We start from the raw sequence: 13923 nt of genomic DNA, 5'->3' as shown, positions 1-13923 counted from the left end.
ATTAACAAGTTTTAGTCATCTTAAATTCAATTGTTAAGACTTGCCTACTATATACTGAAACTCATTTTTTTAAATATAAGTATACTTACAGCAGATTTCCCCTTTGTCAAATCTTTTTTTTTTTCCCATTCTTGATTTTCCTGAAGCTATCCCTAGATGAGCTACGTATAGATGAGATTGAAGGCTCAGGGGTGTGGTTTCCTAATTGATAGCTTCTTTTTGGATGATTGATTTTGAGTGGGAAAGAGCTCAAAGAATTTAACCCAACTTTTCATTTTACAGATGAATAAACTGAGACACAGGGAGATTAAGTGACTTTCCCAAAGTTATAGTAGTAGCAAGGGGTAAACCTAGGATTTAAATCCAGATCTGAGATCAGCTAGATCTAAACCTCACATCATTTCCACTGAACCATTGCTTCCCTGGGCATAAAGGGTGGAAGAGGGTCAAAAGTCTTAAATAATGGTCCCTGAGTAAGGAACACAAAACGTTTTGGTGAAAAGCAAATCTACCCACACAAAATGCCCGAAGAGCGCCTCAGCCCCTCCCCCAAAGTCCACAGTCAGTTTCCACGGCCCAAGAAAAGTAGAAGAAGCGAGTAATGAGGAAACATGCTCGGACAAAGGAGACTCTGTGCAGAATATTTAAACACCTTATATTGTATAATAACCACGAATTACTTCAAATTACCCCTCTTCAAAAGCTCCTTCGGCTTCTAGTAATCTACTGATAAAACACATGCTATCAAATTAAGAGATGGCATGTATTAGCAAAGCAATGATAAAATGTCCTTGGGAAATATGAAAATTCAGCATATGGTATATACACACACACACACACACACACACACACACACACACACACACACACACATGCATATATCTACATCTCTCTCTCTCAAGAAATCCCAGAGAATTCGTAAATAAAGAAAATCTGGCCCTTTGTGTAACAGTTACAACCTCAGCATCTCTGCCTGTTAAAGTTTATGTTCACAGAAACCCTTATCCTGAACATCACCCTCAGGTAACCACTGGGGACTTGGCCCTTCCCCCTTCCTGACAATCTGGTCCCACAGTCAACAGACCCCAGGATCTCTACTCATCATGAAAATAGGAAGATAGTGACCAAACTGTGGGGATTTATTATTTTTAATTGTTCCCCCCCAATATAATATATACATATTCCTAAGACTCTGTCTGTGTGGCTGAGAAATCCCTGATTTGTGAAGATCAGATAAGACCTGTGACGTGCTTAGCACAGTGCCTGGCATGCAGTAGGCATCATCATCGTCATTATCACCCTCCTCCTCCTATTATTATTATTCTTATTCCTCAGTATCCTAATAGGTTCCCTGAGTATTTGTGATTCCCTCCTCTTGACGGTTAAGGAACATCCAGTCTTCTTTTGCAGCAGGAAAGACCCTCAGGCCCACCTGCACTTCTCAGATGTTCACAATGCTGTTCTTTTCCTAAAAGTGCTCACCCATTACAGAGTACATCTTTCAATGGAGAATGTTTTAGATCCTAAACAAATAGCACAGAATAGTTGTATTTAGGATTTGTATACATTTATATCTTAAATACAGCTACACACACACACACACACTATGCATTCACCACATGAGAAGTGCTACAGGTCCATCCGTCTTAAGACATTTACTCTACCAAATCTGAATTCTTTCATCAGAAAGTTGCAAAGTCCCGGAATGAAAGTTCAGCTCACTGCTCACAGACTCTTAAGAAATATTTCCTACCATGAAGAGCAGGTTATTTATCCCCAAGGTCACTAGCTTGTTAACAAATCACACACACACACACACACACACACACACACAATTTCTGAATTCTACTTTTCTTCTTTGAAGGGAGACAAAACAGATAGATACTCACCGCAGAAAGCTGGCTCCACATGGACCTCAATGGCTTGTACTGAATTATGATTTTTTCATCTGGTTTTTGCTCTTTCGACTCTGAATCTTCATCAGAGTCAATATCAAGAGCTTTTTCTTTGTAGTTCTGATACAACACAGCATTTTCTACAATAAGAACAAGCCATGAACTTGTAATTAATCGCTCTCAAAGTACATTTTTACAATTAGAGGCAGCATGATATAGTAGAAGCCAGGAGGACCTGGGTTCAGTTTTTACCTCTGACACAGAGGGTGACCCTGTGATTTAACCTCTCAATGCTCTAGACAACTCTTTTTTTTTTTAAATTTTTTGCTAGGCAATGGGGTTAAGTGATTTGCCCAGGGTCACACAGCTAGTAAGTGTTATGTGTCTGAGGCTGGCTTTGAACTCAGGTCCTCCTGACTTCAGGGCTGGTGCTCTATCCACTGCGCCGCCTAGCTGCCCCTAGACAACTCTTTAAAACTGTAAATTGCAGGAATGGGTCAATCTGCACTGGGGGAAGAAGTTTCCTCACATCATGGAAATGGCCAGGCTAGTTCCCCTTCTTATCTGTTTCCAAAGGAGCTCTAGATACATTTTCTTGGTTCCCAGAACTGCAGCATTGAGAGCTAGAAAGTTCTCAGAGGTTGTCCGGTCCAACTCATTTTTGACCAAGCATAGCTGACCTACCCAACAGATATTCATGCACTTTTCACATGACACTCCCAAGGAGGGCAACCCCACTCTCTTGCAAGGCAGTCCACTTCATTTTAGGAAACCATTCAATGTTAGGGAGTATCTCCTTACATCAAGTTTAAAATGGACTTTTTACACCTTCCACCACTCACTCCAAGTTCTGACCTCTAGGTCTAAACAGGCCATGTCCATTTCCCCTTCCAGGCAACAGCCCTTCAAACACCTGAAGGCAGTTACCTTCTCTTCTCTTCCCCTTACTAATTACTGCCAGTTTCTGAATTGTTCTTCACTTATCATGAACTGGATCCTTGCAGCTCTGATTACACTCTCTAGTTCATCAACATCCTTCTGAAAATGCAGCAGGAACTGGACATGATACTTTGGAAGTGGTCTGAGCAGGGGAGAGAGCTGGAAGAACATCATCTCCTGATTCCTGGATGCTGCTATGCCGCTCTTACTGAAGCATAAGGTCAGGTTAACTTTCTTTTCATTCATTCTTGTAAGCAACGCCGAGTCTCAAAGGAATGTATATCCTTTGTAAATAAGAGACAAATGGCCATTGACATGGGATTTGAGTGGTATGTAAAATCTCCTTTTTTATATGAATTGATGTTTTCCTATCTAACTTAGAAGCAAAAAAAAGACTGTTTTTAACCCAGTGCAGCATTAGATTTCATCGATTAAGCACATTTATCCTTGCTAAAACAAATTGCTTAATTTCCTTTTCTTCCTCCTTGAGGACAGTCTGTTCTATAATACATCTGTTTTCATGTGAATTGACTTTCATATCTTTCAATCGATTTCATATCTTTTACACTCTCTCCCAACTATTATTATACATTGATTTCTCCTGTGCAGAATTCTTCTACATGCCCAATGTTTTATATCACACAACTTGGCTCTTTATTCCATGAAGTTTTATATCTTTATAGCCCAATTTGATTCCACTTGACATTTATTAAGCACCTGTTATATGCAGGCATTCTACAACTAGAGATTCAAAGAAATGGAAGCAAATAGCCAGTGAAAAATTCACATATGCAGATCAATAAGTCTAAACCATATACAAAGTGACTTCAAGAGGACAAGACATTAATAATTGTGGGACAAGGAAAGAAAATCAGGGAAGGCTTCCCATAGGAGGTGACCCCTGAGCTTTACTTTGATTCCAGAGGCAGAGGTGAGAAGGGTGTGGGTTCCACCACCTGGCTAAAGCCACATGGGCGGGAAAGAGGTAGCTAACAAAATCAACTGGAACAGAGGGCACAAGATGGAAAATACAAAGAAATGAGACTTGGAAGTCAGATGGGGGTGGGTGGGAAGGGGGCCTCAAATGTCAGGCCAAGAATTTCGTATTGAATTCTAGCCACTGAAAATTTCTGAGTGAAGTGGGGTAGAGGGTGGGGAATGAATGAGCAGATGACATAGTCCCTGGTGTCTAAGGTATATCAACTAAATAGAAATCTGGCCTCAAAGCCAGGGGGGATGTAGGTTTGAGTCCCAGCTCAGATAGCTGTGGTCTGTATGATCCTGGGCAGGTCTCTTAACCCCTAAGTAAACCTCTCAGGCAGCTCTTTAAGACCATCCGTGGCAGAGAAGGCGCTGCCTGCATAGGTGGAGGAAGGCTGCTTACATTGGGTGCAGACTATCAATGAAACTCACATCCAGGTGTTACCTCCTCCTGACTGGGGAGCAGGGATTTATGTGCTGGGCACAGAGCAGATGGTGAATATAGTCATTAGCTTTGAATTGGGATTAATCATGGACTGTAAAATACTCAGAAACCGGACAAGTTTGAGCATTAGAAATATCTCTTTTTCTGCTTCATGTAAAGGAGAAATCCTTCTGTTTCTATTGGCTAGGTTTGGGTCGAGGCCAAGACTCCATACCAGAGTAATAACTCATATTTATATATTGCATTAAAGTTGGCAAATGGGGTTTCCTCACAAACCTTGGGAGATTTTTAGAGAGAGTCCTTATCCCCATTTTTCTCTTGGCCCTCCCACATAAAACCTCCAGGATGTCCTGGAAGGATGGGGATGAAACAGAAGCCAAAGGATCATCAGGAATGATAGGAGATGGGAATGGACAGACACCCAGAAGCAGTTCTTTGAAACAGACCTAGGTTGCACACTGTACCAAAGGCCAGGATGCCATTCTTTTAAAAAAAAAAAACCAAAGGCTTTCCAACCTTTGAGGAAGAGTTTCTAGGCGGTTTGCTGAGTGCTGGAACTCAGGGGTGGTGGGAAGCATCCCAGAAATCAGGAGACTAGACTCTCATGCTGGCCCTGCCTCTAACACAGGCAGATCTGGGCCACATCACTGAGGCTCTTGGGGCAGCTACCCTCACCCAGAAAACAGGAGGGCTGGACGAGCTGACTTCCGAGCTTCCTTCCAGGGCTAAGGTTCTGTAAAATCCATTGAAGACACAAATCACCTTCATAAAAGCCCCATGAGGCAATGGAAAGAACCCCAGCCCAGGAGTGAGAAAAGCAGGCTCGAAATCCAGGCTCCAATCCTCCCAGGCCGTATACCCTGGGCAAGACACGGAGCCCTTGGTCCTCAGGTTCTTTATCTGTCAAATGAGATTTTTAAAACTACCTGCCTGTGACAAATACATCCGGTAAACTTCAAAATGTCTCCTGAACATTAGCTATGATAAATATGTCAATAGTTCAAGGACTCATGGTTCCATAAGAGCTTATTCTCCCACCACAGATCATAACTCTTCTTTGACTTAGATAATAATAATAATAACAACAACAACAACAATTAGCATTTCTATAGGGCTTTAAGGTATGCAAAGTGCTTTACAAATACGATCTCATTTTATCTTCATAGCAACCCTGGGAGATCTCTCTTTACAGTTGAGGAAACTGAAGTAGAAAGAGATTAAGGGACCAGCACACGGCCACACAGCTAATTTCTGGCCTTCCTTGACTCCAGGTCCAGCACTCTATTCACTGCACCACCAGCTTTGTATTTAGTTGAAGATCTATGAGAAGTCATGGGATGGAAAAATCTCTCACCCTGTCCTTCCAGCTAAGTAATATCTGCATGAACATGGCAGATGTGTCTGAGAACTCTGAGGTAGGGTCAGAGGTAGCAGAAGAGGATGGAAAGGCAGGATGATCATTAAGGCCATACATATGATCGATGAGATAAGGCACCAACCTCAGCACAAAAATTCAGTTATCAAAAACTAAAGCATGGGCTAAATGCAACACCAAAATTTGTCCTTTAAAGTAACCTTGGACAGAAACTTTTGGTAAAACCAATCATCGCCCCTTTCTATCTGTCTTATCCATTTGGATTTCATATGCCAGGCATGTTTAGATAAGATTATCCCTGCATTCAATGGAAAGAATAGCTGTTGGAAGTGAGAAGACCTGTGTTCAAACCCACTACTGATACCCTGTGTAGCCTTAGGAAAACCACTCAAAAGCCCTGGGCCTCATTTTCCTTTCTTGTGAAATGATGGAGTGGGATTAAATGGTCTGAATTCCCCTCCATCTCTAGCTATAATGTGCTGAGTCAGTTATGGAAGCTTCCTGGGCCTCAGTTTCCCCATCTGTGAAAATAAGGGGATAGGACTAGAGGGTCTCTGAGTCTTTTCCCACTTTCTTATAATATTTTTAAAATGAGAAAATCACTTAACCATCCATTGCTGCCACGAAGACATCTAAGCTTATGAAGCCCAGAGCATGTGCCAATCTCCATGAGTAGAGTTCCCTCATGGATCATCCTCTGAAATCACAAATCTGATTTAAAAAGAAAATGAATACCAGGTACATGTTCTCCAGGCTGACACTGACCTCTCCTCTGGGGCAGAAGCTGTTACTGTTTCAGTAATTCTCTCTCTCTCTCTCTCTCTCTCTCTCTCTCTCTCTCTCTCTCTCTCTCTCTCTCTCTCTCTCTTCTCTCTTTCTCTCTCTTCCTTTCTTTTAAACACCAAATTCTTGGTCAGATGTTTAAGGACGAAGTTCACTAATTTGATTAGGGTTGAGCACCTGGCAAGGCTGCCCTTAGTGCAGCAGGTGAAGGTCACAGAAATGGTATCAGATCCCCAAACTGAGGAAAAAGGATTCATTGCCTCATAGAGGATTCCATTTCCCAAATCACAGAGTCTAAAAATGAGGAATGATATGGCAATGGGGAAAAATAATGCCTGTGGAAAAGCCAACGAAAATCTGTGAAAAAAATTTTAGGGAACATTTTTTTTCCATATTGAAAAGATAGATGTAATAGGAAAATCTCTTCATTTTTGGTAGAATAAATATCCTACCATGAGCAGAAACAAAGCGTAGATGAAATCTTATGGTCATTTAGACTGAGCCGAAGAACCCTTAGGGGTAATCTCATTTTTTAAATGAGGAAACAGGCTCATGGAAGGGAAGTGACTTGTCCAAGGTCACAGAAAGAATAAATATCAGAGCTAGATTGTTGAACCTGTATCATCTAGATCCAATCCAGTGTTCCATCCCATGGCATCATATTGTTTCCTCATAAACTTTACTTGTGGCTTGCATTATTAGATAATATTTTAACTCAGAACTTTGAAATACATAATATAGTAAGAGGGGAGATGCTTTGGGCATTTTTTAAAATCAATTTTGTTTGTTTCTTTGGTTGAAATCCTTGCCTCAAGGTACTTATATTCTGTCATTTTTTTTACATTCTCATAATTTTGTTTTCATATTGAAACAACAGAAAAGAAATTGGACTGTCTCAAAAACTGAATGCTTACCTTCCCCATCAAACGTTCCTTGGCCTTTCAGCATTTTCTTCTATGAAATATGAAAAGCAGAAAGAAAGAGAGCAAACCACATATGAGCCAGTGTGACTGAGCAGAATTCTTCAAAATCAACAGACTGATATATATCTTTAAAAAATTCTGGACATATTCTCTCTACTAAGTGTAGGACATGCATGTAGATGGGATGATGCCTTAAAAACAGTGAGGGCAAAGGCCTATCCTACAAAGTAGCAAGGACTTCCACCTAAGGGCACTTCTGATCTAGCAACTTCACAACATGACTGAGGAATTAAACTTTCTTCTACTATCACAGTGAAAAAAAATGTTTTTAAAACACGAAATATATTATGTAAGCTCCTTTCTGCAAGACCATAACCCTCTACAATAAAACAGATTCTCCTTGCACTAAATACCTGACATTTATATAGACGAGTTACAGTTCACCGATTAATCAAGAAAAGATGTGGCTGCCAAAAAAGTTAGCTGGATACAAGCTAAAATAAGTTTCTGACCTTCTGGAGAGATTGTCTCACTTCTAGAAAAAGTGGATTCACTCATACTTCTAATTCCCCCTTCTTTCCCTTTTCCTTCCTTTCTCTCCTTTCTTCTCTTCCTTCCTTCCCTCCCCTCCTTCCCTTCCTTTTCTTCTCTTCCTCCCTTTCCTTTCTTCCCTCACTCTTTTCCCTCCCTTCCTTCCTCTCCTCCTCTTCCTTCTTCCCTTCCTTGCTCCTATCCCTCCATTCCTTCCCTCCCTCTCTCCCTTCCCTTTTTTCCCTCCTTTCCTCCCTTCCTCTACCAATCTCTCCCTTCTTCAATTCCTTCCTTCCTCCTTCCTTCCCCCTTCCCTCTCTCCCTCCCTCTCTTCCTTCCTTCCTTCTTTCCTTCCATCATAGCTACATTTACTGACATTTACATAAATGGCTGACATTTACATGGACTTTAAATCATGTGGAACACTTTACCTCCATTATCTCACTTGGTTCTCATACCAACCCAGGGAAGGCACTACAGGTTTTATTATTCCTATTTTATAGATGAGGAAAATTGAGGATCTGAGTTAAATGCCTTCCTATGGTCACACAGATAAGTGTCAGAGATGAGATGAAATACAAGGAAAAGTCAAAGAAAATACCAGAAACATGGCAGCAGTCCCAGTCAAAGCATTCAGGATGCTGGAGAAACAACTTGTCTTTACATTTTACTTGGGGGGAATGAAGTGAATAATTTCTGAATAATAATTGCCCAATTCAATAATGAAAAAGACACTGGAAAGCAGGCCGAATGAAGTCATTGCACCCTTGAATTAACATTTCACCAGGGTGGGACTGTGAATGCTACTTGGTCTTTAGCACCAAGGCAGGAAAACAGAGTTGCTTTGCACATGGGCACCCACATTCAGCTTTCCAATGGCCAGCGGAGAACAGCTCTGATCAGTGAAATAGCAAAGCTGTTACTAGATGCCTGGCACTGAGCAAACAAAATGAAAAATGAAATAGTGCCTGCCCTCAAGGAACTTAGATTCTATAGAAGAGGGTAGGCACATAGAAAAGAAACAGGCATGAACTTGGTGGGACGAGGAGTGGAGGACAGGAAATACCTGTTGTAGGAAATGCTACTTAAACTGAACTGAGCTTGGAAGGAGCCTAGCAATTCTAAGAGGCAGAGGTGAGGATGATATATTTCAGGCAGTGTATCTTCTGGAATTCCTGCTCCTAATTAACCAATGTTCTTGCATTTTAAACTTCATTCTTTCATATTCCTTCCTTCTGGCAGATCTAGTCCCCCCTCCCCAAGACACTGCTTCTCCTTGGCCGATTGCCATTCACACCTTGCCAAACCTCATCTTTGAATTAATCCCATCCTTTTCTCTCTTAGCTTTCTTCAAGACTCCACTAGAACCCAACTTTTCTGCAGGAGGTCTTTCCTGGTTCCTCCAGTGGTGGGTGTCTTCCCCTCCAAAAGAAACAATTTTGTAGTTATCATGTATATAACTATATAACTATAGATATAGATATAGATATAGATATAGATATAGATATAGATATAGATATTGATATAGATATAGATAATTATATATAGATAACTATATATAGATAACTATATAACTCTGTGTGTGTGTGTGTGTGTGTGTGTGTGTGTGTGTGTGTGTGTGTGTGTACAAGCTGTTTCCCTATTAGAATGGAAGCACTTTGAGAGGAGGGCGTATTTGTTTCTGCATTCCTGTGTGCCTGGAGATCTCTAACACAATGTCTGACAAGCTTTTATTAAGCAGCAACTAAATCCCACTTAGTGTCCTAGGGATATCAAAATAGAGGAGAGGAAGGAAAAAGAAAACACAGACACATAAATATATAAAAATGAATACAAGGTAGTTGGGGGAGGGTAATCAGGAAAAGCCTTGGGTAGCATGTGTCAGAGCTGAGCTCTGAAGGAAACTCAGGGATTCTAAGGACAGAGGGGAGGCCAGAGAATGGTGCCAGGTAAAGACAGACACAGGAATGGCACATGCAAGGAACCTCAAGAAGGCCAGTTTGGAGGCGGGCTGGAGCCAGCCTGGGAATGCTTTGAAATGCCAAACAGAGGCGTTTGTATTTGCTCCTAAAGGTAATATGGGGCCACTAGAATTGACTGGGGGAAGGGTGATATGGGCAAGCTTTTGCTTTAGAAATCCCATACTGACAGCTGGGAGAACCCAACTCTGCAGATGATGTAACAAACTGAACTAGACAGCTTCTCATTTTCTGCTGCAAACATTCTGCCTGAAGTTATTCATCGAAAAGCTGCCTGTGTGACCTCCTCTGGTGGTGCCAGTCAGGGCTGAAATGGTCAGAAAAATATGTGGTTGGGAGTGGGGAGAGGTGGCAGGGCACAGGGTAGAATGGAACAGAAGCAGGCCCTCTGAATTAGGCCCCAAAGAGAGAACTGAACAAGAAATGATAATAATATTTTATTTCCCCTAAAACATACACACACACACACACACACACACACACACACACACACACACTTTGGATATGTGCCCACTTCCTAATAATTTACTTACCTTAATCCTTCCTAAACTAGAGATCTTTTCTTTGTCTTCCATGACCGCTTTAAGACTTGGCTGGGACATTCTGTTTTTCTTTTTGGAGTTGGTGGGACTGTCAAAATCAAAGCCACTGAAGACAGCTCTGCGGTAGGAAGTGGACCTCAAGCCTCTCCTCAGGGACCCAGGACTGTCTAAGTCACTTTCAACTTCTCCTTCCCCATCGCTTGCGGGGATCAGTGGGGCACTAATGGGGTCCACCATGCTTCGGACCTTTAAGACCCTCTTATGGGGCTCCGAGTTTTGACTGCTGGATTTGCTGACTTTAATCTCAGAAGCCAAGCCCTTCGGGATAATTTGTTGCTTCCCTACTTTGAGGGCAGCTGGGCTGTTGGTACTCAAAATGACCACAGGCTTTTCTGAGTTGGAAGGCAGCCGCTGGAGAGACAGTTTTTGTTCGGGGGGAGTCCTTTGTGGGCAGGGCGAGAGTTTCAAAGGCGCCCATTCTGGGTCCTTGGCAGTCTGGCTGGGTGGTGATTGTGGGGGAGCAGTAGAATTGTCGTTAAGAGAAGGCACAGATGCGCTGAGTGAAGACCCTGTACTGACATTCAATCCCACCAGTTCTTCGGCCGGGCTCCTTGGGATAGAAGCATTGGGAATCCTAAGGGGGTGCCCTACTTGGGTCTCTGGGGATGTGACTGTACCTGGGTAGCTCACAGAAGGGTTGGCCACCATCCTATGACCCCGGGGTGACTTTTCAGTCGGCAGCCTCTGGGAGATAGCTCTAAAATCCAGAGGGAGAGCCTTCCCATTGGCCACAGGCCCTCTATTAGGGCACCACAGCAGAGGGCTCCTTTGGAGCATCCTGCGGTCTGGAGACGGAGATGGAGAAGGTGAAGCCGAAGAAATGCTCCCACTGTGGGAAGGCTCCTTGCTAGTGAACACCCCTCTGTCCTCCACAGGGAAATCGGTGATCAGCAGCCCCGTGGGGCTCTGATAGGACTGGGGTCTGGGCTTGCTCCGGACTAGCCGCTGGGGCTGCGGGGTGGATCGCCTCCTCCATAAAGGGGTAATGTTGTGACTCGAAAAGTCCACTTCGCTCTCGCCGCCACGGTCCATCGCAGACCCTAGTGGGAGCTCCGAAAGAGCGGGGAGACTGGGCCCGGGAGAGGGACACAGCAGCCGGGCCAGGCTTTCGACTCCTAAAGAGAAGGCAGAAGTCAGCCATCGCAGGAGGGCAGCGGACCAGCGCCCCTGCCCCCATCTCCTTCATTCGTGGGGGAGGGCAAAGGCAGGGAGGGCTGCTTCACTTTACCGCCATCCCCGGGCAGTCAAAGGGCAACAGCGGTAGCACAGGAGCTGGGGGCGGTGGGAGGGGGGCGAGCTCGGAAACAGCTCCGCAGCCCCCCCTCTCCTTCCCCCAGCCTCGCCCCCATTCTTGCTCCCTGGGAGGGGGAGGGGGCTCCAAAGCTCCAGGGACCCACCCCAGGAGCGGACCTCACACTTCCCGGGGAAACTCTCCCGAGCAGGAGCCCCACTCATTCACTAAAGGGGCGTCCACCCCTCCGCCCCCTCCCCCTTCAAAAGCCCTTCGCAGGAGCGATCGCACCTACCCTCCAAGAGGCTTCAAAGCCCAGAGACCGAGCGAGCCAGTCTGCCGGGTGGGTGGCCCCGGTCCCGGACTGCAGCCCAGGCGGAGGCTGAGACGACGGCGGGAGCAAAGAGCCGCCCCAGAACCCAGGCCCGGCCCCCGTGCAGTGGGCCCGCCCTCGACCCGCCCCTGAGTGCTGGACCCCGCCCCGGACCCGTCCCTACCCCAGGCCGGCCCCTGCCCGGGGGAGGGGGCTTTCATTCCACTGGGAGAACAAGTGAGCAGCGAGGGGCGGGACTGGGAGGGTGTGCCTGGAGCCCGGCTCCGCCAGAGGCAAGGGCGCGGGGAAAACGTCCGCGACCGCCCATAGGTAGCGAGAAGTAGGGCTGCGACCCGCGGACAGTCCCGTAGAGGTTTGGGTGTGGCCGCTCTGCAAGGGAGAGGGGTTTGGTCCAGAGCCCTCTGGATCCCCTCAAAGGGGTCGTGAGCGGAGCTGGCATGAGGGAGTGGTACAGGAGTGGGGGAGGAAGGAGGCAGGAGGGAGAGAGACGGACACACACAGAAATACGAGACAGAAAGAGACCTAGGCAGATTGAGACGGAGAGACACAGACATACCCGGAGAGACACACAGAGAAACCGACACTGAGACAGGCGACTGAGAGACGGGGACAGAGATGAAGAAACAGAAAGAGTCCTTCGCGGATTATGCACAGAAGCAACTTTGTTTCACCAGAGACTCTGGCTGCCAGAAAAGAGCAAGATTTCTGAAACTTCAGCTCCCTGGGGTAGGCAGCCTGATAACCTGGGGGAACTGAGGCAGGGGACGTAGCCACGACATGGATAGCCATCCCTCCCGGACCTCGGGGCTGAGAGCTTCCTGGACTTCCCCTTCGAATCACAGATGGAGAGGTGGAAGGGACAGCTAGTCCAAGCCCCTGGTCTTAAAGATGTGGAAACTGAGGCCCAGTCAGGGGAAGTGAACGGGTGGGACACCAGTAGAACCCTGACTTAGAAGACTCGGGGAAGAAAAAAGGCTTACTTCCAACACTAGGCTGGCGGCTTTAAAGTTACTCACCAAGAAAAAGAGAGAGAGAGAGAGAGAGAGAGAGAGAGAGAGAGAGAGAGAGAGAGAGAGAGAGAGAGAGGTGGTGGTGGTGGGTTTTTACTAAAATTCATAAGAAAGCTTTTTACCAGCCACTTAGTAAATGCCTGTTCTGTGCCAGGCGTTGTAATGCAGGGACTAAATGAAGAATTTATTGTTTCTCTTCAGAATCCCTTTGGAATTGGAAGGGGCCTTCCTAACCCACCTTCTCCAACCCTCCATAAATTGGGGCTCAGGATACGAATCTTGAACTTAGGTTTTCAGATTTTAAGACTATTTCTCTTATTCTGGATGTTTTTATTTCTTTATGGTTTCAAAACTATTTCATTATAATTCATATTATAATCCTATGAATTGTATGTATCTTAAAACATTCTAAGGAGAGATCCATTGGCCTCCCCAGACTTCCAAAGGCGTCCAGCCCCCCCACCCCCAACCTACACATCTACACACCTACATACACTCGTACACAAGCTGATCTAAGAAGAAGGGGACTGGGGGTGGGGGTGAGGAGGAAAGGGCCCCGAGGAGAGTAGAGAATTTCCAGGCTTTCTCTCTAGTGAAGGTACAGCCCAAAGATTCCAGTTAAGGTTCATAATCTTCCCCTCCACACCTCCCTCTTCCTCCTGCCACATATGCAATCAGTTGTGCACTCTCATTGATTCCACCTTACGGAATCTGTCGCACCTGTCTACCCCTTCCTATCCACATATCTCAGGAGCCTAGCTCCATCTCTCATTGACCTGATTTTATGTTGCTTTTCGAAGAGGCAATCGGGGTTAAGTGTCTTGCCCAGGTTCACACAGCTATTTAGTGTCAAGTGTCTAAGGTCGCATTTGAACTCAGGTCCTTCTGACTCCAG

At 45.0% G+C, this 13923-nt stretch overlaps 1 protein-coding gene across 1 annotated transcript in view; it reads right to left on the bottom strand.

Annotated features, from left to right (window-relative positions):
• Positions 1–12091, bottom strand: part of ARHGEF26 (Rho guanine nucleotide exchange factor 26) — a 140857-nt gene extending 128766 nt beyond the window's left edge. The window contains 4 exon segments of the mRNA XM_020988927.2: positions 1890–2035; positions 7333–7372; positions 10385–11568; positions 11980–12091. Of these exon segments, the coding sequence (XP_020844586.1) occupies positions 1890–2035; positions 7333–7372; positions 10385–11485 (1287 nt within the window). The 5' untranslated portion in view covers positions 11486–11568; positions 11980–12091.
• Between the last annotated feature and the right edge of the window lie 1832 nt (positions 12092–13923).

This window comes from Phascolarctos cinereus, unplaced genomic scaffold, assembly GCF_003287225.1.
Source record: "Phascolarctos cinereus isolate Bilbo 61053 unplaced genomic scaffold, phaCin_HiC Scaffold_7;HRSCAF=346, whole genome shotgun sequence".
NCBI classification, from domain to species: Eukaryota; Metazoa; Chordata; class Mammalia; order Diprotodontia; family Phascolarctidae; genus Phascolarctos; species Phascolarctos cinereus.
Note: the sequence above shows the minus strand (reverse complement) of the source record. Positions and strands in the feature narration are given on the sequence as shown.